This window comes from Vombatus ursinus, unplaced genomic scaffold (assembly GCF_900497805.2).
Source record: "Vombatus ursinus unplaced genomic scaffold, bare-nosed wombat genome assembly UNPS02011649.1, whole genome shotgun sequence".
In the NCBI taxonomy this organism is placed as follows: domain Eukaryota; kingdom Metazoa; phylum Chordata; class Mammalia; order Diprotodontia; family Vombatidae; genus Vombatus; species Vombatus ursinus.
In genome coordinates, this window is record NW_020951427.1 from 952413 (window position 1) to 979573 (window position 27161).

Below are 27161 nucleotides of genomic sequence, written 5' to 3' on the forward strand. Positions count from 1 at the left end.
GAATCCCAAGACAATGTCTTTTCTTCCAAGATGTCAAACTTCAGAAAACTGAACAAGAAGGCCATCTGATGAATATTCTAGCTGATTTTGAACTTTTCTGTATTTGAATTAACCTTTGGCAAAACAGAATTTCAAAAGATAACTTGCTTTGCTCTCAGGTGGAATGGCTAATGGCCATCAGAGAGCACCCTTGGAGGCCAATTATCCTTTGCTCATGATAATTTTCTGGTGCTGTTCAGGATTCTTCCTGGGTGATGACACTAATTAAAGGGAGCTACATGGGATAATGGATAGAGTACTCAATTTGGAGTCAGGAAGATGAGTTCTAATCTTGCCTCAGATACTTTTTGCTGTGTGGCCAAATCACTTAATCTCTCTGTGCCTCAGTTTCCTCATCTGTAAAATGAAGGATCTAGGCTCAATGGCCTCTATGATTATTAATAATTTATGATCCTATAGAGTTCCTTAAGAAAAAAAAATGATTATCTATTTTTACTTCCAACAACGTAAAAATCCTTTTCTTCTTTCATGTTTTAGAACTTTGACCTTCCTGACAGCCTGGTAGATAATTGTGTTTAGCTCAAAACCTGAAAAAGTGTATTTTCCTATCAAGAATTTTGTATGTATACAGGTCATATAGCTTTTTTCATGAGTTACTTACTTTTTTTTTAAATGACAGAAGATGGTAAACCATATTATAGGATAGTCCACATATCCCTAACCTGAAATAAATGTACTGCTTAAGTTAAAAGAAAGATTCTAAAAGGAGGAGAAAAAGAGAGAAAAATTGTTTGAAGGTAGCAGACTTAGAGTCTCATCTTGGTCTTGCACACTGTCTGTTTCAACCTAAATTCTAAATTTACAGCAGGAAGGGAACTTAGAAGCAGTGGGAGACCATGGTCTTTTAAAAGTAAGGTCTTTCCCAGGTTTCAGTTTGACTGAGGCAACACCCATTCACTGATGTAGGCTAGGTAAGAAATGAGACAAAGAATGTTCTCTTTTACCTAGTCAAAAAAAAAAGTCAATCTGGGAGGGGAAGACCTTCAGGATTTCTGGCCAAAACAGAAACAATTGCTATTTACACTCGCTCTGAGCAATCAGGGCCCAAACAGTGATCCCATGGGCTTGGGCTGGGACCTATTATTGGCCAGCGAGAGCCAGAGTGATTTGGGTTTAAAATAGGCCTGCAAAGCATATGGCCCATGGCACACTACAGGATTTCCGGCAGCCCACGAAAAATGTAGAGAATGTAAAAGAAAGTAAAGATATAATGAGTGCTTTGTCCGTGCCCTGCTTAACCTGCCTTCCACAAGTCACTACTGTGCCTACCATGTAACTTGGCACGTGGGTTGCCACTGTGTACTCTCTCCTGTTTGTCACATGACTCACGGCAACCAACCATTGTCAGTCTGTCTCTAGTCTGAGAAGAGCGAGAATCCCATATTTTCACTGTGTTTTTGGTCGTTACTAAATGTAAACAGTAAGAAAACCTAAAAAATGTATTAAAACTTATATCACTTAGCAAATTTTTAAAAACATTAATGTGATTTTATGATAAATAAAAATCTTAAGTAATAAGTATAATTAATTGATATTAATTGATTAATTAATTAATTGAAATTTCCTTTTTAAAAAATATGGTTTATTTGCAAAACAGTTCACTCATTAATTATACCTTTACTTGAAAAATGAGCTGCTAAAAAGCTATCTTCGGCCTGAAGAAATTTAGCCTATTTTAATTTTGACCCCTACCTACTGCCAAGTTGTACAGGTCTGGTTTAAGGCATGGTCCTTAAAAAAAGAAATCTAGCTGTATACCCTAAGACATCTTGGGAAAGTTCAGCCATCAAAATTTACATTTCTTTGGGCAAGAGGGACTGTAGGAAGATGGTGGCGTTCTAGGACATAGAGGATCCCAAATCCTCCGTAAACACTAGAGTTTAGGTTTAAAAATGCATAAAATTATTTTTTTAAATAAAAAGAACCTACTACACATTCCTGTATCCAATAAAAAGCTTCACAAAAGCACAGCTGCTTAGAGCCTGAACATAAACAAGTCTCAGTACAAGGAAGGTGTGGCACAAAGTAGACCTCTGAAATGGGAGAAAGTCCCACATCAAGGCCTCATGGCAGAATGGCCCTGGAGCTTTGGCCACAGAAGCAGAATCCAGACAGCCCCAACCCTATCTAGTATCCAAACAATCTGGACCTAAGCCAGGTGACCAATGAATGAATAAATGAATGAATTAATGAATTTCACCTCTCTGGGTCTTAGTTTTTTCATTTGCAAGGGGGAATAATCAGAGCCATAACTAGCAAGGGGTGATTGGGGTTGTGGTTCTGGTTTCTGGAAGGGTCGTACCCATCTTACGGTCATCATGCTGGGATTAACAGAGGTGTAGAACCTCACTGTGGTGACATCTTTTCCTCTCCCCTTGCTCTAGATTAGCTATAGCTCTTTTGTATGTATCTATCTGATACTAGTGATACTATATATAATAAAAGTGATATATATGTATATACACACATATGTATTATGAAAAGGAATAACCTTTAAATTAGTTAATGGTAATTACTTTGATTTATTTTTAGTTTGATTGAAGAATTAAGTTCCCCTCTTTAGCAAAAGTTAGTCTTAATAGCTAAGCTAAATCAACATAGACATTCCCTTTAGCCTGAATAATACCTATAGATTTAGGGAAAAGATAGATTGACTTTATCATTTAATAGAGTAAGAAATATATCTTTATAGGAATAGAATAATAATAAATTAAATAATAGAATCGTCAAAAGTTGAGCTTCTCTTTTTGGAAGCTGGAGGATAGAGTTGACTACTAGCTTACCAACCACAAACCACAAGTTCCTGTTAGTGGGTAAGTTAACTAAAAGTTAAGTTTCTCTTTCCCAGCCTTACACCCCCCCTTTTCCTGACAGCTGGAGGGCAAAGATTTCTAAGGCAATCTCATTTTGACAGACACAGGCCCCTAATCCAATAGAATACCAGATTTGATAACAACAATCTGAATGTTGCCAACAGTAGAAATTTGGGTTAAGAAAGCCTGGAAAAGTGAACCAGTCAGATGACCTGCCCTGTCCTACCGAATTATGTTCAAAACAAGCTTCCTAAGACTGCTGTAATTTTTAATTCCTCTTTTCTGTTATAAAAATAAGCTCTGTAAATCACTCCTTTATTTCTGACCTCTGAGGAGTCACACAACTAGATTTTATTGGCAATAGTTGACCTTGCTAAGTCAAATCACTATACTTGGAAATATTGTGCTTCAGACATTTCTGTTTCAGATAATTTTTACAAGTATAGATATACTATATATCACTATATGCTATATAGTGACATTACATATCACTTTTACATATATTATAAATAAAACCACCATTTCGACCCATTACAACAAAAAATGCAGAAGATATAATTTAGGCATCCAAGTGACACAGTGGATAGCTTGTTGGACCTCTAGTCAGGAAGACCTGAGTTCATATCCAGTTTCTAACACTTGCTAGCCATGAGACCTTGGGCAAATCACTCAATCTCTATTTAGCCACAGTTTCCTCCTCTGTAAAATGGAGATGATGCTAATAACACCTATTTCCTATGGTTGTGTTCTCATAAAATGAGAAAATATTTCTAAAGTGCTTTGTAAACCTTCAAGTGCTACAGGAATACTAGGTATTATTATTTTTATTACAATGTATAAAAGTACTTCGAAAAACTAACAGTGCTATACAAATTCAAGGTACTATGATTATTTCTGTCCGTTTTATCCTTTCTGGTTTAGTGATTAAAACGACAAAATTACAATTGCAAATCTACTAATTTAAGTTACAAAGTTTAAATATGCTGCTAAATTTCTGGAAAACTTTCAGAATATGAAGGGCAAAGATTTTTCTAGATAATGTACCTTGTTCTTCATTCTTTTTGAAAGACTGTAAGCTATGTTTAAAAGAATATTTACAAATTTATATTGAAGAGTTAAATTTATATTCATTTTAAAGCCTCCCATTTAAAAACAATTTATTATTAAACATTAATATAAACAATTAAACTACCTTGGCAATTATTTTAATAAATGAATATTAAATATTAATAATATTAAATTAAAATTTAATTTAAATCAAATAACTTTAATGTTTAAATAATAATATTTAATATTTAATAAATGAATATTAGTGGCTAAAAAGTAATAACTTTTCAATGCTAAACATCAAGTTTCTTCGTCTGGTTCTTCATTCCCACTGACTTCATTTCCTATGATCATACTGTATATTCTGTTCTTTTGATTCTGCTTTTTTTCAGTTTGCTTTATTCTGTAACTTTTCTTCTAGGTTTACTTATATTCCTCATACTTATCTATCATACTTGCATTATAGTACTCTGCTGCATTAGGATACTACAATTTATTTATTCTCCTATTGTTCGATATTTAGATTACTTCTAGTTTTTTTTTCTTTTAATACATATAATACTGCTATAGAAATCTCTGAACTGACAGTGCTTTCTTTCCTCTTGGTAACTCTCAAAATCCCAACCATGGAATCACAGGATCAAAGGGTTTTATGATTTTTATGCCTTTTACTGTTTGCTGCCTGACTGCTTTCCAAAAAGGCTACAACATTGCAATTCTACCAGCAATGAAATGGGTATACTTATTTCTTTACAACTCACTAAAGCTGAGTTTTATTGCTTTAAATTATTTTTGCCCATCTGGTGGGTATGAGCTGGCATGCCAGAGATGTTTTGATTTGTATCACTTTGATCAGTTGTGAAATTGCACATTATTTCAAGTGGTAATTAACAATTTGTGTTCCTTCTTTCCTAAACAGTCTTCATATTCCTTTAACATTTCTCCCCCAGGGAATGGGTTTTATTTTTAAGGGCTCCAAAATACATTTCAGATCTCACGTTTTTATCTTTTATCTTCATATTTTGTGCAATTTGCTCTTTTTCTTTTCATTATATTATTTCTTAAGTTTAAAAACAATTTTTAAAATTTAAAGTAATGAAGGACAACTATCTTATCCCTAATAGTTCCTTTTTTGGTAAGTACAAGTGTGCCCTATTCATTTTTTCCCCCCTGCAGTGTGCTCTCTGGTGCTTTCATCTCTTTTTTTAGAAATATTTAATTCTGATGCACACAGATCTATGAAGAAAAACCTGGGTGTTTTTGATTCGTATTGTAATAAGTATATAAATTAATTTTGGTAGTATTGGCAATTTTATCACATTGAACTGATACATGCATGAATTTTTAATGTCCCTCCAATCATTGAAATCTTCCTTTATTTTAATCATTATAGCTTTACCTGAGTCCTTAAACAGGTCATATATTTATTTTTGCATAAATCACCAATTATTTGATAATTACATTGTGATTAAATTATATTCATCCTGCATGTCACAGATATGCATCACATGTGAGTATATAGACACATGTATGCATATGTGCTATGTACACATACGTACATACATATTGTGGACATACATATGCATGTATGAATATAGATAGACAGATACACAGTCTCTCCCCAATTGTATGTAAGCTTCTTGAGAGCAGAGCTTGTTTCATTTTTTATCTTTTTATCTCTAGTGCTTAGCATTGTGCATGGGACATAGTGGCTGTTTAATAAATCCTTGGTGATTGGTTGGTTGATTATTAATAAAATCTTATATATTCAAGTTTTGCAAAGCACTTTAGCTCACTTGATTCTCACAGCAACTGGTGAGGTAGGTATTATTATTATCCCGATTTTACAGATTAGGAAACCAAGGCTAGCAAAGTTTGAGTGACTTGCCCAAAGCCACGCAATCTCCAAGTGTCTGGAGTTGTATTTGAATCTAGCTCTTCCTGCCTCCAAGCACATCATCACCCTTGGCTGACTCAATAATAATAATATTTTCACTTCTTTATTTTCAATGTTAATCTCTTAAATATCTTTCTTCTATGTTATTACAAATTGAGACTTTCCTAATACTGGGTCAAATACAAGTAGTGAAAGTTGGCACTCTAGTCCTGTGCCTGTTTTTAGTGGCAATGATTACCGTGTTTCTCCATTGAATATTGTATTGGCTCTTTGCTTAAGATAGATTTTTGCAAATCATGTTGAAGAAGACTGTTCTATTTATTGTATTTATCAGGAATACAATTCATCTTTTACAAAGACTTTTTCTGCGTCTATTGATATAATCACATGGTCTAAGTTTTAATTTACATGATATGTGGATTTTTCTGAGGTTGAACCAGCTTCACATATGTGGTATGAACCACGTATCTAATTATGATGAATAATCTTTTTCCTATGTTGCTGTATTATCAGTAAAACCCCATATTCTGTCTTATATTATACTTAACTGTTAGACGATATGTGAGAAAACCTCTGGAATGGTGGAAAGCTTGATGAACCTAGAGCTAGTGTTGTTTCTGTTGTTCACTTGTTTTTCAGCTGTGTCCAAGCTCTTCATTTGGGGTTAGAGATACTGGAGTCATTTGCCATTTTCTTCAGTTCATTTTACAGATGAGGAAACTGAGGCAAACAGGGTTAAGTGAATTGCCCAGGGTTGCACAGCTATTAAGTGTCTGAAGTTGGAGTTGAATTCAGGCCTTTCTGACTTCAGGTCTAGCATTCTATCCATTCAATGTGCCACCTCTCTGCTCCCAGAGTCAGGATATGAGTGCAAATCTCAGGTCTTACTTGTGTTAGGTACTTGAGCTTGGAGAAATCATTTAATCTCTGATTCTGTTTTGTAACTTAAAAAATGGGGGAATAACATTTGTATTAACCCCCTCACAGGGTTGTTGTAGTAAAAGCACTTACTAACCTTGGTCATTCCCAATGTAAACTCAATGAAGGCAAAGGACTACACCTTTCTACCTCTTTTTTTTTTTTTTTTGGCCAGGCAATGGGGTTAAGTGACTTGCCCAGAGTCACACAGCTATTAAGCGTTATGTGTCTAAGGCTGGATTTGAACTCTGGTCCTCCTGACTTCAGGGCTGGCACTCCATCCACTGCGCCACCTAGCTGCCCCTACCTTTCTACATCTTTGTATACCTAGTATTCAGAATGTGCCTCTCACATAAATAATAAACAGGTACTAAATAGATATTTGTTTAATTAAAATGGATCTCCTCTAATCTGGGCAGCTAGGTGGTGCTGTGGATAGAGCCCTGGGCTTAGAATCAGGAAAACTCATCTTCATGAGTTCAAATTTGGCCTGAGACACTTACTGTAGCTGTGTGATCCCAGGCAAGTCACTTAACCCTGCTTGCCTCAGTTCCTCACTTGTAAAATGAGTTGGAGAAGGAAATGGCAAATCACTGCAGTATCTTTGCCAAGAAAACCTTAACTGGGTTCATAAAGAGTTGGACATGACTGAAATAACTGAAAAACCACCACCACCACAACAACGTCTAGTGCCTGGAACGGTGACCTTCGCATAAGTAACAGGTACTAAATAAATACTTGTTTAATTAAAATAGATCTCATCTAATCTTAGATGCCAAGAGGGGTTGGGCTTGATTAGTACTTAGTTAGGAAAATGACTGTAAATAACAGGGTCTGGTGTGATACTACAGGGTACCAGCTGAAGAAGCCAGTCAACAATCCTTATTACATTCTAACTTTATGCCATGCATGGACTGAGCTCGGTCACTCAATAGGCAAACTCCTCTGTTTGGCATTTAAAGAACTGAACAACCTGGCTTCGTCGTGCCTTTCTGGTCTTATCAAGCACAAATGCCTGATACACACGGCACAGTCCATTCCTACTGGCCTGGGTGCTTTTCATCACGTGATACTCCCATCCGGTCTCTCCCTCATCTCTGGAATGCCCTCCTTGGAATCCCCAGTTTCCTGTATACTACCACTTGCATGCGGTCTTTCCTGCTTCAAGGTTATTTGATATCTGCATCATGAGTACTTTGTAAAGATCTCTATTTTATGCATGTTGTCTTCTCTTTCGAGGGCAAGGGCTGTTTCTATTTTGTTGTTGTATCCTCCGCATATAGCATAGTGCCTGGCACACAGATTCCATTAGATTGCAAGCTCCTTGTAGGTGGGATGTGTCTTTTGCTTTTCTTTGTATCCCCAGAGTTTAGCACAGTGCCTGACAGACAGTAGGTGCTTAATAAATGCTTATTAACTGACTGACTTTGGAAGTACTCAATAAATGCTAGTTGATTCACCAACTGAGTAACTTCAGTAAGCCACTGAATTTATTTGGGCCTCAGCTTTTTCCTTGTTTGTAAAATAAAGGGCTTGCTTTAGATGATTTTGAGATCTGCTCAAGCTTGAACAATCTATGATTCTCTATCCATAGAATAATGGGCTTTGAATCAACTAAGGACTTTAATAAAACTAAATGTCACAGCGGGAATAATTGGTCATTTATTTATCATTTGAATTCACATAGTGCCTTTCCAAAGGCACTCTGTCCAATCATGTATATGCACAAAATCCTTCCAGCCTTACAGATTGCAGGGAGGGAGCTAAGGGTAAGGAACGAAAGATCTCCATTTGACAACATCACGCCCACTGGCGTTTCTGTTGCCGGCCCATTCCACCTGGGCAAGGATGTGGACTGAACCACAGTTCTATTTAGTAATTCAAATCCAGGAAATCTACAATAGGGTTATGAAAGGGCCATTCTTTAGGAAAGTCTCAATATAGGAGAATCTCTCAGTTCCCCCATGGTGCAACAAAAAGTGATGGTTTTAGTATTTCTCCTGTCCCAGCGTGGTGGCCCACTTGCTCACTTGTCACTGCCTCTTAGATAAGCTAAGACATTTCTAGCTCAGGATGCCTACTTGTCATCCGAATATAATCTTCCCCTGGGGATGGGAGTGGGGAGGAGGGGTCATGTGAAGGGACTGACAGGTGACAAGGGAGGGGCATAGCCTCTGGATCAGCTCACAGAGCAATGATGTATTTCAATCTCATTGCGTCTCCTTCCATCACATTCCTGTTACACATGAGTGAGGCCACAGTGAACAATGGGACTTGTTGGAGACAGCTGCTCTGTCATCAGCTCAAAGTCACCATAGCAACTGGAAGGGTCTGGATTACACATGTACTTAGCGGGCTACAAATGAGAGTAGGTAATAGTTTAAGGTGAAATCAGAGACAGACCTAGGGATAAATGTATGCCTAACTGAACTCTCTCTGGCAGCGAAGCTCATTCCTTCAGTACCTCCATAAGCCCCTGACCTCCACCAAGGTCATCCTCCCCTCAGAGTTTACCCACCTAATCCATTCAATGGGTGTGGTACCTCCCAAGGGCTTGTCTGCTCTTGACTGGACACAGAGCACCTACTCCCCTTTCTACCCTTTGCTTCTTTCCTCCCACAATCAGTACAAAATTAGTAAGAGTGGTCTTGGTGGGAGCAGAAGGAAGTGGGAGAAATCCTGGGCTTTTGAAATCAAGAGTTTGGGCTCACATTGATGGGTGTCATGGTAACCTATAAATGTCACACTGTAAGTGGGAGTTTACTCCTCCTATGGTGTAGTTAACTCTCATTTAAAAGCACTAGTAATGTGACGACATTTCTTTTTGCTAAGACTGAATTTTCTGATTTACATTTATCCTTAATTCCATTTTTGTTATCTCGACTTTTAGTGTCCTGATCATAGGCTTGAGAGCTAGGAGGGACCTTAATAATTGCTGATTAAATGAAGTAGGGGTGTCAAAATTGTCTTTACATAGATCATCTAGTTCAATGGGGTGCTGGAGGCAGCTCAAACCAGCTTGTGAAACATTGCTAGATTTTCAGTGTACGTATTTACGCTTTGGAAATTGGCAACCACTACAAATCAGGGCTTAGTTTATTGTTTTGTGGATTGTCTAGATTTAAGAAAATGTAATCATTCAAATTAAACTTAAAGTGTGGGCAGATCTCTCCTTCCCTTTTCCCTCCAAGAGTGCAGTTGCTGAATATTTACCAGCATGCCTCTGTAACTGCTCTATTAACATTGCTTGAGCTCAGAAGGAGTATAGTAGAAGGCTGGGGAATTAAGTCATTACTAGACTGGAGGTCTAGTGACAGGAGACTGATAATAGTAATGAGCAGCACTTCTATAGCACTCTAAAGTTTGCAAGGTGTTTTACATCCAGTATCTCCTTTCAGCCTCCCAACACCCCAATCTGGCCCAAATCTTTCATTTTACAGATGAATTAAAACCCAGAGACTTGCCCCAGGTCACACAGAAAGGGTTCAAACCCACATCTTCTTACTCTAAATCTAGTGCTCTTTCTGCTTTGCCACATTGATCTTTTATTTTTCAATCTCATTTTTATTTTTATACGGCAAAAATATCTCAATATTTTCTTTTCCTCTTTGGCTAGCTAGGTGGCTCAGGGGATAGAGTGCCCAGCCTGGAGTCAGGTAGGCTCATCTTCCTGAGTCCAAATCTGGCTTCAGACACTTACAAGCTGTGTGACCCTGGGAAAATCACTTAACCCTGTTTGCCTCAGTTTCCTCATCTGTAAAATGAGCCAGAGAAGGAAATGGCAAACCACTTTAGTATCTTTACCAAGAAAACACCAAATAGGGTCATGAAGAGTTGGTCATGACTGAAAATGACTGAAAATCATTTTCCCCTTTCCAAAGATGAACCCTTTCTTGTAACAAAGAAGAGACATGGTTAAGCCTAACCAAATGGTACCAGGGAATATATGGTTTGCATTTCAAACTCAAAGTTCCCAACCTACCTCCTAAGAAGAGGGAGGGTACTACTGGTTTTCCATAGGCCCTAATGGCTAGTGTTCTTCACTTTGGGAACATCAACATGACTATGTATGTATTTTGGTGTGCAAATATACATACATGCTTTGTTTTTGAATCAGATAATAAGAATGCTATGCTTTTCTAACTTATGCAACTCCATTATTATCCAGTCTTTTGTAGATTCCTTGAGGAAAACAAAACAAAATCCCTTTTCTCAAATCAGAATTCAAATGGACAGTCTTACACTTATAGAAGCCAGAGCATAATCTCTCCATTGAAATTGGCTATGGGAAATTTCCCAAATTTGTGCTATACTTTCTCTCCTTTTCCATATTTCTATGTACCAAAAAAAGAAGAAAAAAATCTGTCATGTTATCAAACAACCCCTTGTCTCAATGTTTATCAAACAAATATGTCTTGTCCCATTGACCTTTCAGAAGAGGCAGTGTGTGGTCTAGAGGAAAGACTACTGCATTTGGAGTCAGGATGACCTGGGTTCCAATCCCGCCAAAGCCACTTACTGTGTGACTCTGGGAAAGTCACTTAACCATTCTGAGTTTTCAGTTTCTTCATCCATAAAGTGGGGATAATATCTGGATATTTAAGGGTTTTTGAGGTTTTTTTTTTGAGGGTCAAACAAGATACTGTATCAACTTTAAAACACTATATGAATGAGTTGTCATTAATAACAACCACAACAATAATATTAATGAAAAAAAAATGCTAAGGATAATCCTGAATTCTGACCTGTGACTTTTTGTTTCACATACCTCTACTTTTGTCTTTTTCTGCCTCACCTTCTCAGCAGGAAAGTTTTCCTAAATTGAAACCTGGGGATCATAATCCTGGCAATTGCACTGATTAGATGGTAGGCACGAGACTGGAACATGTTTGATAAGTACTCAGAAAGTTAAAAAACAAACAGATGAATGCATTTCTTTTTGGACAATCACACTTAATCAGTGCTGTGCTAAGAATGCGGGCAGGTAGTGGGAGTTAATGAGGTAACACATAAAGTTAAATCACTGCATATCTTTTGCCAGTCACCTTCATAGTTACTAACCATGCATTTGAGCTGAGATTGTTTGTCCCTTTGCAAATAGGCAAATTTCAGGTGATCTCTGAATTTGGGTAGGGTCGATAGCCCTATTTGCAAATAGGTATTTTCTTACACAGGAGCCATAACTTAAACATTAGCACAATGTATATTGTACAACCTTACTCCAGATCCATATCTGGGCTATGGCATGTTGAACTGTATATTTAAGAAGTTTTACCTTCATGAGTCTTTGTTATTATCAATAAAAATAATTGAAACATGCCTTGCATAAAATTTTAACTTTTTTGAAAAGACATGAAATGAACCTATACGGATAACCTGGATTTGTATTTCACAAGAATTGAAAAACAAATAATTTGTGAATGAAGTTATAATAAAGATGAGCAAATCCAATATTCTCTCTCATAATTGAAGTGAGGCTTCTGTGTCAGATGCTCTAAAAAGTTAGTTTCTTGGCAGCCATTGTTGGAATGTTCATGGTCTTGCACCCACTACATTCTGTTAGTCTTTCCTATGAACAGCAGGAGTTAACATCTGTATATTTCAAAAGATTATTAATTATTTCCTCCTTTATCCAGTCTTTAGATGGAAGACATTTATCTGAGGATCCCTTCTAATTTTGATTCATGGCCTCCCTCATTTGACTTATTTCTGGTTCTGTATTTTTCTGTCCCAACTTCTCAAGACGAGAACTTTCCTAGGCTCAAACCAGCAAGGTCAACCCTGCTGACCCGGTTATATCAACCAAATAACATTATTAAAAGAGCATGTGTTTATTAATGCCCATTAGCATTACATGGAGTACTTCAATGGAGCACTTTTTTTTTTTTAGGCAATTAGGGTTAAGTGACTTGCCCAGGGTCACATAGCTAATAAGTGTCAAGTGTTTGGTCTGAGGCCAGATTTGAACTCAGGTGCTCCTGACTTCAGGGCCAGTGCTCTATCCACTGCGCCACCTAGCTGCCCCCAAAATGGAGCACTTTTTATGACATGTGAATCTACATGTGAGGGACAAAGAAAAATACTCTGTCTCACACTGGAAGAGGAGGGGGGAAGACCTGAATTCAAATCCTGCCCCTAACACTTGCTGAATGATCCTGAGTAAGTCTCTTAATCTTTCTGGGTCTTATTTCCTCTTCTGTAAAAAGAATGCGTCGGACTCAATGTCCTCTGTGGCCTTTTCCAGCTCTAAATCTATGAACCTATAATTCATGGCCTACAAATTGGCTTTTCTGAAAATGAGAAACAAGTTGGTTCCTTTCTCAGCTTCACTCTCCACGACTAAACTCAATGGGATGAAGTTAATAAATGCTATGAGAGGTCTGGTATATGGTTAAAGAAATTAAATGCACATTGTTGTTACTAATAAAACTATCAATTATGTCTCATTAAGGCAATGAAATTTTTCTGGATATTTAAGCTGTGTAACAAAGCATGATCTGATCATCCCCATCTCAGGTTTTATAAGATCAGGGAAGGAAAGGCAGACACATAATGTTTCAGTGTTGAGATACCACAACAATGGGATTCTTTCACCTTTAAACATTCAGCATTTGAATGCATTTAAAGTATGGTTTTATTTTACAGCTGTGCTTTAAGGCTGACTATGTTGTGATTCATCAGCTGCAGTGCTGACTTGGTTCTCCCAAGGACAACCTTGGGTATGAAAACAGGCTGGACTTTCTTTGAGCTGTTTATTGTGAAAGCAGAAGCTGTGGGTGAGGTTCAACACTGCGCCATATTGAACCAATTCTTTTAATGCAGGCCTATATACCATCTGAATACAAACCATCAAAGGGACAAAGGAAAAAAAGAGATGAGGAAGCCAATTTATTCAGATAATCTGAAAGCCTAAAACAGAGGTCCTTAACTCTGGGTCTGTTGACTTGTTTTTTTGGATTCTGATAAGTACATTTTAACATTGGCACAGTGGATAAACCACTGGGCTTAGAATCAGGAAGGCTTATCTTTCTGAGTTCAGATCTGACCTCAGATACTGTGTGATCCCTGGGCAAGTCATTGAACCCTGTTTGACTCAGTTCTTCATTTGTGAAATGTGCTGGAGAAGGAAATGGCAAACCACTCCAGTATCTCTGCCAAAAACACCCCAAATGGGGTCATGAAGAGTTGGACATGACAGAAATGACCGAGCAGATATTTTAATATAATTAGTTTCCTTATGCTAATGAAATAATGAGTTTGGATAAAAAAAAAGACATTATTATTATTGTTGTTTAGTATTGTTATTACCAGTAAAAGTAGTAGTGTCAATTATTTCCTAAGACTTTACCTGAATCTAAGTGCCAAGGATCAGTGGCAGCAGACATGGGTGGGATGGTCAGCGGGGACGCTCCACAATTGGACTCCACCAGCTCCCCTTGAATATGGACTTGAGAAGAGACGTTTGTGGGTCTCAAGGCTGCCTTGAGAGGAGCAATTTGGTTGAATTGTACTCTGGAGAGACACCCGGTGAATCCTGGTGTGTTGTACTTGTGTATTTCTTGATCAATCTTCCCTGTTTCTAGAAGCAAGAGAAAACAAGAAAAATTAAGAATAGTAGCCCAATTTATTATATCAGCAGACTAAGCATTTTTGTTCTATAGTTCTTTCCCCAAACTCATTCTTGGAAGATGTTCTTTACAATGCCATGCTAATCAGTTAATATGACTGAGAAATAGATACATGTTTTCAAAACAGTTTATTAGAGTTATGGAGTATGATGGGAAGATCCTAACCTGCCTAAAAACGAGTTCCCAAAGAAGTAACAAGCAAGATTGAATACATCTTTCTTTTGAAATTTGATTTATAGATTCCTGATATTCCAATATGACATAGATGTGAATAAATGCCCTCTTTATTCTGATTGTTTTCTGTCCCTTTCTTGGTGTTTGCCTCTGAAACGTGTTTATTGAAGAAACTCTTACACTTTAGCCATTGGTTAATTTCCTATTCCTTTATGTGCTTTTGTCCCCTTTCTTCCTTAAAGATTCTTGGTTTGAAAACAGCAAGCTTTTCAACCTAGAGCATTTCCTTCCTTATAACCTTGAGAAATTTGCAGTATGAATGAATCTTGAGAGGTGCCTGTTGGCTGAAAGTAAACCTTCCCAACTGTGCTATGAAGTTTTGCATGGGACTATGAACCACACTCACATTTTCCTCTACTTTCTTGACATCTCCCCGTATGACCATTTGAACCTGGCATAGTAAAGATTGGGATCTTCGGATCAAAGTGTTATGGCGGGAAGGGGCCTTAGTGAATATCTAGACCAACCTTTGATTTTAAGGTGAGAAAACTAAGGCCCAGAGAGATTAAGCGACTTTCCCAAGGTCACACAGCTAGTTAAGTGGCAGAGCTGGGAAGTGAATTTAGGTCTCTTGATTCCAAATCCATCATTTTTTTCACTATACCATGATTAATGGCATATAAAACTTAATGTTCCTACTAATATGACAGCTGTTAGTTTAACCCTGTGTTGCTCAGCTGAATGTAGAGAAAAGGTAGATATCTACCTGTTACACTGCCATGCTGGGCCCCAAGGCCCAGTTACCCAGAAGGAATCAGTCTTAGATGAACCTTAAAGGCTTCAAAGTGCCCAGATGTCATTTTGCTCTTTATTCTAGATCAATGCAAGATAGGTAAGTGACATCTCAGAGATTATCATCTCCATTTGGATTCTAGTTGGGTATATTATATTAGCAAGGTGATTATCACTGAAAAGTATTATAGCTATTTGGAGTATTACATTTGCATTTCATCAAAGGATGAAGATATAAGCTAATTCTTTCTCCACTTGAACTGAATAGATCAAGTGCTGTGCAACACAGCAGGATAACTATGTATTTACATGTGTAATTCAGAGCAGGTGATGTTGCTTACTGGGGAAAGGATATTGGTAAAGCTATCCTAGGCTTAATGCAGTCTTCTTTCTTTCTTTCTTTCTTTCTTTCTTTCTTTCTTTCTTTCTTTCTTTCTTTCTTTCTTTCTTTCTTTCTTTCTTTCTTTCTTTCTTTCTTTCTTTCTTTCTTTCTTTCTTTCTTTCTTTCTTTCTTTCTTTCTTTCTCCTCTCTCTCTCTCTTTCTCTCTCTCTCTCTCTCTCACTCACTCTCTTTCACTGAGAGCAAGAACACCCACTCCTTTGGGACAAGAGAAAGAGAAATAGTCATCATCAAGTGAACTGAAGTTGTAAAATAGATATTGGTCTCCACTGGTAGAGGAAACGTCCTCACTGAGACTTCCCTACAATGAAGACATAACAGGTCTAGACACCTCTGCCCCACAAATATATGTCCAGGTAGTGTTATTGATAGGATGCCACAAGAAGCAGTAGAGTACCAGAAATCTTTTGAAAACAAGATGGGTTCACAGGTGTGAATATCTTTGGGAAGAAAACCAATGATGTAGATCAAAGGACAATAGATATGAAGCTAGAAGGAATCTTTCACTGATAACACAAAAAGTCTTGAGGGAAGGGATCTAGGCCATCTAGTGCAACAACCTATAATTTAAAAATGAGGAATTAAGCCCAGCAAGGTTAAATGATTTGCTCTGTGTCACACTGGCTATGTCAGAGGGGGGTTTTGACCCCAGGTCCTCTAACTCCAGAATAAGTTCTCTTTCCATTGTATAAAGATGGTAGAAGTGAAAATAGATAGGCACTATAAACTTAAAACAGAAAGAAGGTCGAATTTGAAAGCAACAGGCCAGCAAAAACCTCAAGATTCTGTCTAGGCCTGTGATCTCTTTAGACCTTTTGGCCTATTCTGTCTTGTGGCTGTTGGTGAACAAGCAGTGAGACAAGGGGGTATGCGGCTACCATGTTTAACAGCTCTATTACCAGCAGGTGAGGGTCCTGCATGAGCCCTCATGGGTCTCTTGGGGCAAGATCAACACAGAAGCCCTGAAGTGGTCCAGATAGAAGACATTATTCTATTGAACTTCGCCTTAGAACAACTGGGGATATGACTCCGATCTTCAAGTGCTTAAGCAGATTGGGATATGACGTATTCTGCTCGGTCCCAGACGGTAACAGTAGGAGCAATGGGTAGAAGCTATAAAGAGACACACTGAGGCTTGATATATAGACAGTTTACAGTTCAACAAACCTCTCTAAAAGTAGAATGGTTGCTTTAGGAGGTGCTGAGTTTTCCTTTACTGGAGCTCTTAATGCTGAGACTGGATGACCACTTGCAGGAAATACTGTAGGAGAGATTTTGTTTTTTATCAAGTACTTTTTGGACTAGATGGTCTCTGAGGACTCCTCCAGCCCTTAAATGTTGTGTTTCTGTACTGTCCCTGAGTGCCCCTTGGCTAATCAGCTATTGGCTTGTCAGATTACTAATGTCAGGATCTTGGCCCACTTCTAGTGTTCTCCTTGCTGATCTGACACCTCAGAGGGACAGGACTGGTACTAAAGGAGGCAGGGTCTGCCTGCTAAAGGTACCTGAGCAGTTCTGCAGTTGGTCCAGAGACATGGTCTACTCATAAATAACTAATATAAAATAATACATAAGTGAAGGAGGGTGTAAATTGCTCTGTGGAATCTGAGGGGTAGAAAGGTCTCTGTCTCTTTCTCTCTCTAGCTACTGATTCCTCTTTTTGTATTAGCCAGAACATGGAACTGAAGGATTAGTTAAATTTTTTTCTTGTATTCACTGCATAAAGTTTTAAATTTCTCATCCTTTATGTTAAAATCATGTTCTTGAGATCATTTTTATTTCTCTCACTCTCAGTCCTCACCTTCTGTGCCTACCCCTCCCCCCAAACCCTAACTCAATAATAAACCAACAATAAGCAAATAATTAAATCAAATTTCATTTTATTTGCATTTTACTATCAAATAACTTTTCCCTATGGGACAGTGACTCAATAGAAAAAAAATTTCTACCCCCTACTCAAAGGATTGATTTCACAGTAAGGCTCCCTAGGTCTATTAGAGATGAATTTAAGGCCATCCACCCCGTTTCATTAATGACCCAGATAATAAGTCCTAGAAAATGTGGAAAGCTAATTCAAAATCAAGATTGGCAATATCACTAACAGTAGCTCCATGGTTGGGTTTATTCCTGTTGGGGGGGAGGGTAGGGTAGGTAATCCGTATTTCACAAGCACATTTAACAACTAATTGTACCATAGATAATCATCTCCGTATATTTGAATTCATTATGAGTAAATCATGTTAATCTTTAAAATGATTTCGGTTATTTCCACACTAAGCTTAAATATTAAATGTCATTTTACTCCAAGTAAATACTTTGGGCATCAGATGTATTGTGTGGAGAATTTATTTTTTTGGTGGGGTGTGGGATGAGGAGAAATTTCTGTTCTATAGAACGCAAATCAAAACTACATTACAATGCTGGATTAATTTACATGTTCAGACTACAATTAGGGAGTTAATGCTTTCTATTCATATTGTGATGTACCATAGAAAGAAAAGAACTCAAATCAAATAAATAGTGACAAGGTTACAGGTAAAAAAAAAAAAGTCTTAAAATGAAATGCTGATGACAATCCTTTTAAGAAGTTGCCAGTTCTATCACCAGTATATTAGCAGCCCTTTCCTATTCCTTCTATTCAGTTGTTGAATACCAAGTGACAGGCATGAGCGCTAGGAGCAAAGAAAATGAAAAAAAAAAAGAAGCAGCTTTTTAACAAGAAATACTAAGATGATAAAGTCAGCTCCATTAATGACACAATAGCGCAAGAAGCCTCATGTAAATTTATGAGCATTTCTTCAGAGATCTTATAAACATTTAGAGAAGCTGACTCCTCAAAATGAGGTGTTTTATCTTTGGGGCTATTTAAACCTATCTGTATTTTCTTGCTTAGTATCCCAAGGGATGCATTCGTCTGAGGCTTGCTGATATGAGGCCAGTGCACTCTGTCTTCCAACTCTAAGGTTCATGATCAAGAATTCTTTTGGAATAGAATTTCTGGGGTGGGATACAAATGACAGCACATCTTGATCAGCAGTCATATTTATTTTATAAATGTTAGAGAAGAGAGCATACATCAAGGGGGCTGGAATCTTCCAGAGTCTGAAGGGACTGTAGACATTATCTAATCTATCCTGGAGCATAAGGAAGCTTCCTCTGCAGCATCCCCAACAGGATGACCCCAAATGGTCATCCTGCTTCTGAGAGAACACTTCCAAGGAGCCAGGAATTCTCTGGCTAACCAAGTTCCCTGCTTCATTTTTAGATTGTCCTCTATGTTATCAGGATCTTCCTTCTATTGGGATGAAATATGCCTCTCCATGGCTTCCAACCTTAATGATCCTAATTCTGCTCTTTGGGGCCAAGAAGGGGCCTTTTTCATAAGATGACCCTTCAGTTATATGAAAACAGACATGTCCTCCTTAAGTCTTCCCTGTTGTTCAGGCAAAATATCCCGAGGTTCTTGAGCTAACACTACAGCTACCTACACGGATCAGAAGATAATGACTTAGAAATGGGATGGGCCTTCAGAATCATTAGGGCAGCTAGGTGGCATGGTAGATAGAGTGATAGGCCCAGAGTCAGGAAATCTCATCTTACTGAGTTCAAATCTGGCCTCAGACATGTACTAGCTATGTGATCCTAGACACTTAACCTTGTTTGTCTCAGTTTCCTCTATAAAATGAGCTGGAGAAGGAAATGGCAAACCACTTCAGTGTCTTTGACAAGAAAACCCCAAATGCAGTCATGGAGAGTTGGACACAACTGAAAACGGCAGAACAACCAATTCAAAATCATTTGGTCCAACCCTCTCATTTTATAGATGAAGAAACTGTGACCCAAAGAGGTTCAATGACTTGACCCAGGTCAGATAGACTTCAATACCAGGGTTCTTGGCACTGGGTCATACCTCTTCCTAGCTTACAATCGTTTTGCAGAAGTAACTCATACACATACACATGGATACCTAACTACATGAAAGAACAGGACAACAATAGGAAGATATGATTAAGGGCTAGAATGCAGTACTTCATGGGGTTAAGGGTTACAGGAATTCAGAGGCCACAAAGTTCATTGTAGGCCTGGGTTGGTTTGAAAGTCTTACAGGTGAGCTTTTATGAAGAGGCAGGATGCTTGATTGTAAAGAAGGGAGGAGCATCAAATAGCAGGTTAATATTTATCTATTAACTCTAGTTGAAAAGTTACTTTGAAAAACTCAATCATTTTACTGAATATGGCCATTTCTGAAAATGCTGTTCTTTTTCCTTTTATCTTGATACCATCATTTCCAGAGCCTATTGTAATACCTTAGGACCCCTCAATTTATGCCCCAACAACCCCACCCCAAAACCATCTGCTAAGTTTCAATCTCCCCTTCTCAATAGTGTAATCAGAGGATCCGTTGGCCTTACATTCAGCCCTGTCCCTGTAGCTTAAGAACCAACTGGACCTTTCCATCCACCCTGGTATAGAACTCTCTTGTGTGTATGCATTGGCTTCCCCAATTAGAATGTGAACTCCTTGAGACCGAGGGACATCTGGCTTTTTATTTGTATTCCCAGCACTTTGCATGGTGCTTGGCACACACATAGTAAGTGCTTCATAATTTACTTTTCCATTTCATTTTCCCATTCCAAAACTGCCTTCACTCTCCAAGGTTTCCAAACATGAATCAGGTTTCTTATCAAATATGGGGGTCAACATTAAAACAGATTGGAGCAATGGATGGGCTTAAATCTGCTGGTAATTCTTAGAAAAGCCAGTCTGAAACCAAAAGGTACATAGAAGTTACAGGACCACAGAAAACGAGATGCATTCCTGAAAAATCTGACCAGTTTGCTAGGACAGTGCTCATCTTAAATGGAGGCTAGTTAACAGTAAGAAGAAAGAGCTGTAGCGAATTGAACTGACACCGTTTTTTATTATGGTCTCATTTGGCCACAATTATTGGGATCCAGTTGGAAATGGGTTCCAAGGCTGGCTAATTCAATCTGTACCACATGATCTTTGAGGTCATTCCTCTCCTCCACTTTTCTCTCTTTGACCTCTTTATAACACACTCTTCCCCTCTGAGTTCACAAACTTGTTAATCCTGGGGCTTCTGGAGAGACCAGCAATGGAATATAGTGGACAAAGCACTGTGTTTAGAATCTGAAGAGCTGGGTTCAAATATTGCCTCTGGTGCTTACTACATGGGTGATTTTGGGCAAGTCATTTAGCTTCCAGAGGCCAAAGTTTCATCATCTATAAAATGTAGGGGTTTGACTAAGCCTCTGAGGTCCCCTCCAACCCCAGATCTGGAATTGAACGTGACATCTCAGATGTGAAAAGCTAAGGTCCAAAAATAGTGAACTACAAACTAAGATCCAATGAGATAATGACATGGGTAAAGCATTTTGCGAACCGTAAAGTGCTATATAAAGGCTAGCTATCAGAAGAAAAAAATTTAGACCAGGGATATCTTATAAAAGTTTCTTTATATTTACATATATATTATATATTTTAATATATTATATTTATATTTTTTAATTAAATAACATATATGTTATATCTATATCATATATATATATTTATATATAGTTTCTTCATATTTGGATCACCCTGTGCAATGTTGTAATTATGTGATGCCAAAACTGCCTGAATAAAATAATGAAATATTCAATTATCCAGATATTTCTAAACATCAAGATATTTAGCATCATGTTGAAAATAATCTGAATTTCTCCTGTTTTTACTTGCACATTTGATATCATGTGGACAAAGGGAGGCCAGATTGGGGCCCAGAAATGTTTTCCTGCCCTATTGGGGCAAGGGCTCTGCAAAGACTCTTTAGTCTCTTCTGGGGCTTTGAATGAACAGGGCATGCTGGAACTAACAAAGCTACTCCAAAAAATTCCCTGTGCCTGTCAGTCAAACAGCACAAATTGCTGAGTCCTTGGCTTTTGTTTTCTCCCCCTAGAAAGGAAATTCTGGGCAGATCTCACCAGTTTTTATGCTAAATGGTTTCTTCTTTTTATATTTCCAAGTGCAAGTCAATTTAGCTATATGCTTCAGCTGTTTGCTTTATGAAAATAGGTGCATTAAATACAGAGGCCCGGGAAGAAAACTGCTTTCTTCTCACTCACTGGATTTCACTCAGCATTCTCTCATTGCATTTTAATTTGCTCTCTGTGTAAATGGAATACAACACACAAACATTTCCAAACCGATTGAGTGTAGTACACTTAATTTCTTCTGTGTGTGCACTTTTGTAAAAACAAGTCAATTTAGAAAAAAAAATTAGTCTTTGGAACAATGTAATAAACTGTGGCCAAGACCATTAGGAATCTGTCAGGAAGTCCAGCAGCTTTCCTGGGTTCCTTTTTAATGCACTGAATTGGATTCCAGAAAAGGGCAGCAGAAAGCTTTGAGGCTTATCTCTCAAGAAAGGTACAGAAGTGTCTGCATGTGTGTGTGTGTGTGTGTGTTTGTGTGTGTATGTGTGCATGTGTTTCTGTATATAAATGTATACACACACACGCATACATATACACACCTTAAAAGGATTAGGGATAGAATTTTCAGGTCAGAAAATTCTTTCCCAGTGAAGGTTGGTACCTTCTCACCAACTTACAGCCTTGGAGAGTTGCCTAAAGCAATGAGAGGCTCAGTGACTTGTCCCCAGCCACATAGTTTGTCTTCTACCTGGGACTTGAGCTCAGCTGTTCTTGGCTCCAAGGCCTCTCTATTTTTCTCTCTCTGTATATATGGAAATAATAATATCTAACATTTATATAGCATGTACTATGTACCAGGCACTGCGATGAGCACTGCACAATCATGATTTTATTTGATCCACAAATAACAATAACAACAACAATCTGATCCTTACAAGAACCCCTCAAAGTAGGTGCGAAGTAGGTTATTATCCCCATTTTAAGAGGAGGAGACTGAGACAAACGGAGGTTAAGTGACTTGCCCAGGGTCAAACAGCTAGTGTCTGAGGCTGGATTTGAACTCTGTATATGTATATGGATGGACACACACACACACGTACACACACACACACACACAAAAGCACACACACATTATGGGTGGCTAGATTGTGCAGTGGATAGAGCACTGGACCTAGATTCAGGAAGACCTCTTCCTGAGTTCAGATCTGATCCCCTGAGTTCAAATCTGATCTCAGAAACTTACTAGCTATGACTTTGGGCAAGTCACTTGGCCTAGTTTGCCTCAGTTTACTCATCTGTAAAATGAACTGGAGAAGGAAATGGCAAACCACTCCAGTATCTTTGCCAAGGAAACCCCAAATGGGGTCATGAACAGATGGACATGACTGAAGTGACTAAATAACAACATATTATAACAAAATATCATTAACAGAGAAATGATTATTTCGTTCATATTGATAAACAATTATTGAATTAAGATTAAAGTTTTCCCCTTTCTATTTCCTCGTTCAGAAGCCAGCCCCTGTAGGATCTTCAGTCAGTCTCTGAAGAACATTGCTGAGAGATAAGATTGCCTAAATCCTCTGAGATGCTTCTCAGTCTTGGGTAGGACTCCACTCAAATGAAAGACCTTACAAACAGAACCCAGACTAGGCAAGTTCTTACCCTTGGGAAATAAGCTTCTGTCCTCAGAACCTTCCATTAGAATCTGGGGTGACCCAGCCCATAAAGGGGAAAACCAGACGGAGTAGTCTGGGTAGAGACAGATTCTTTTTTCCAGATTGCTGGAGGCAGCTGAGTCTCATGATGGAGTCACATTCTCAGCAGAAGGTTTTGCCTGACTTCTCATTAATTTGTCTATCGCCTCATTGATTGTTAACCAATCAGAGTTGATTTCTACCCTTAGGTACTGCCCCTTTCCCAAAGACTTTTTAAGTATTCAGCATTCTCTAGGGGGCATCTTTGACTTCTGAAAGGGTTGTTGACCTCATTTTACTGATTATTTGCTAGCCATAATTTATTATTAACTATCTAGAAACTATGTTTCTCAAACTTTTCATTTGTCACATCAACATATCATTATACACACATATTTGTATATATGTAGTTATGCATATGAATATATGTATACTTATGCATAAACAGGCATGTATATTGTACAATGTATGCATGCATGAATGCACACATGCAAATACAATACACACCTATATATACTGCACATATTTTTTGTATACATATATATACTTTATATATATATGTGTATATATACACACACTTTTTTTTTTTGGTAGGGACAAGGAGGATTTTGCATGTATGTTTGTATGTGGGGACTGGTATACTATAATAGATGAGGGAAAAAGACTGCTGATCTCATTTTATTACCATTGTGAAGGGAAAATGTGTTCTGGAGACAAAGATGAGCTTGTAAACTTTTTGTATATATTCATAAGATGGAATGAAATGATTCAGCAAAATAAGAACATGGAAATGTGGTTTTCCTCTTTGTTCCCACATCTCTAGAAATTCCTTACTTTAGGAGGCTTTTAAAACTATTCTACCCAGGGAGAAGTCTTTGAGATCTTTAGACTACCAAAGAGCTTACACATTAAAAGAATAAAAAATAGAGGTTATGGAGGGAGCTGAGGCAAAAGCGATTTTCTTTAGTGTGATTAGGACTGGTGACCAAGTATGTACAACAACTAAAAGAAAATGGGAAGAGTTATTATTTAAAAAGTAAATCAGGTGGTTCCCTGCATTTTCTTCCTTGCTTTTTGAAATTAACATGAGAAGAGACTCACACCCTGGGACTCTGGCATCTGTAGTAATGTTCAGAAGGCAATAGAAATTGAATCTGAAGCTTGAGTGGATTGTCATTAAAAATTGAGCATTAGGATTTTAACCATCCTAGAATGGTTGGTTAACAAAGAAACCAACTGAACCTGAAGATTGGCTCTCCACAGGTACAAGTATGCATACACTTACACACACACACACACACACACACACACACACACACATACACTTTCTAAGCTATTTTCACTGATAGACATATAAAATTCATTTTAATATTTGAAATTGGCAACCAACTCACCACGTTTGAGTTTTAACTATTTTCTAGTCTTTCTAGGGGTGGTATGTGAGAACTAGCTACAAGAATCCAGCAGCCAGCATTTTGCCTTGAAACAGGTTTGTATTCATTCTGGAAGGTTCTCTGGTGAAAATAAGGAAGCGTAAGACCTCAAGGTCCTAAAATCTTGCACCTCAAGGAACTTTCAGAATCAGTGATGAGACAAATGATAAAATAAGAGCTGACATTTATCTGGTGCTTTAAAGAATACTGGTTTTGAAATTGGAGGCTCTGTCTTTAGATCATGGTCTTGCTACTTACTGGCTGTGTGACTGTAGGATGGTCACCTCACTTCTCTAGGTTTGTAAGATGCTGGGTTTGGACTCAATGGCCCTTAAGGCCCCTTCTAGCTCTGAGGTCTAGCTCAAATTACAGAGAGCTCAAATCTTCTCAAATTACCAGTGAGGAAACTGAGGCTCAGAGGAGTAATGTTATTTGTCCAAGATCACACAGGTAGTAAGGGGTAGAGGCCAAATTTGAACTCAAGTCCTCTGACTGCAAAGCCAATGATCTTTTTCATTTACCAGGCTCTCTCTAGATGACCTCTAGATTTCCTCTAGCTCTAAATCTACAATTCTAAGGTTTGCAAAGCACTTCTATACATTGTCTCATTTTAGCCTCCAAATAGCTCTGGAAGAAAGGTACACAGTTATCATCATCATCATCATCATCATCATCATCTCCAATTTATAGATGAGGAAACTGAGGTCAGTTCTTTTTAAATAAAACATAATGACCTCTACAACCTTCTCTTAGACAAGTATCTCATCCCATCAAACCTCAGTAATATTTACAAAGTCAAATTTATATGCTTGCATTACATTCTTTGGCTCAATTTATTACCCTTACTTTGTGAATTTGTGTGGATGTGAGGCTATGAGTTTTACTGTAGGTTTTTTTCTTAGATAATATTTCTTCTGAAGTACTCAGTTTTTCAGATGTATTGAATTTCTTCATAAATCCATTCGGGGTTCTCTTGGCAAAGATGCTGCAGTGGTTTGCCATTTCCTTCTCCTGCTCATTTTACAGATAAGGAAACTGAGGCAGACAGGTTTAAGTGACTTGCCTAAGGTCACATAGCTGTTAAGTGTCTGAGGCCAGATTTGAACTCAGTAAGAGGGGTGTTGGTCTGGCACTCTACCCACTGGCCACCTAGTTGCCTATTGTGTTCTTTACATAGACTATGTTCTTATACTAGATGAGCTAGTCCTTGCTTTGTCCCTAACTTGTGCTAACCTTTCTAGGCTTCAGTTTCTTAACTTTTGATACAGTGATGGGGTATGACTAAATAATCACTCAGATTCCTTCTAGCTTTAGAAAAAATCTGTTTTTTAGGATTCTATACTCAATACATCAGCTAGTTGCCACCAGCATCATGTTGCCGGTCAGATTTAATCTCCTTTTAATATAGCTACATCAGCCAATCCTCAACGGAGGATATTTTGCCATTAGATCAAAACAAGTTCATATTTACATAAGGCTAGGCTCTTTGACCACCACTATGGGCATGTCTGAGGAAAGAAAATGGCTTCAGGAAAGTCAGCAAAGCACCAAGACGGCACACCTGAAAATGAAGACACCTACAGGCCCCAAACTGCAGCGCTACTCTGCCTCCCTCAATGTAGAGAAGAACAGTGTTCTGTTCTTTCTTTTCCTCCCCTAATACGATTTCCTCTGTGTCAACAGAATCATGAGGTCAAGTTTCCAAGCAATACCAGTAACTTACAACTACTTCTCAATGTTTAAGGATACAGATCAATCGCCGGCAGAGGTAGAGGGGAAGGATCAGTATTTCCTAGCATGGTGACCACTCATTCTGCCTTCTCTGTCCTTGAAGGTCAACTACCCTCTGGTTACGGTTTAGTTAAAACATATCTTTAAAATATCAAGATATTTCAAAGTGGGTTGACATTGGGAAATAGCCGTAAATGTTTTGGTAGGATTATTTGGCCCATTTGTAGATAGGATTAGGGACCTGATACACAGGAAAATGTCACAGGAAAGTGACTGTGAGACATTCCATTTATGAGAACTTGGCACCGTTAAAAAAGTGACAATCAAGAGAACTGGTCTCTACCTGAATAGAAATTTGATTATCCTGTTTATTTGAGATCTGAGCTAATAGTTTTTAATGGCTTTGGATGGCCCAAAGAGCTTCCTCCAATGGGGACTGTCCCCTGTGTGGGTTATAATATATATGATGTGTCTATAAAGTAAGGAACCTGATTCCATAAGGCACACAGGAAAAACAGTCTCATTATTTATAGGTGCAAATATACATATGGGGGTGGGAGAGAGAAAGAGAGAGAGAGAGAGAGAGAGAGAGAGAGAGAGAGAGAGAGAGAGAGAGAGAGAGAGAGAGAGAGAGA

At 38.0% G+C, this 27161-nt stretch overlaps 1 protein-coding gene across 1 annotated transcript in view; it reads right to left on the bottom strand.

Moving 5' to 3' along the window:
• Positions 1-27161, bottom strand: part of CNTNAP2 (contactin associated protein like 2) — a 2649987-nt gene that overhangs the window by 19948 nt on the left and 2602878 nt on the right. The window contains exon 22 of the mRNA XM_027856858.1: positions 14084-14314. Within this exon, the coding sequence (XP_027712659.1) occupies positions 14084-14314 (231 nt within the window). The remainder of the gene's footprint in view (positions 1-14083; positions 14315-27161) is intronic.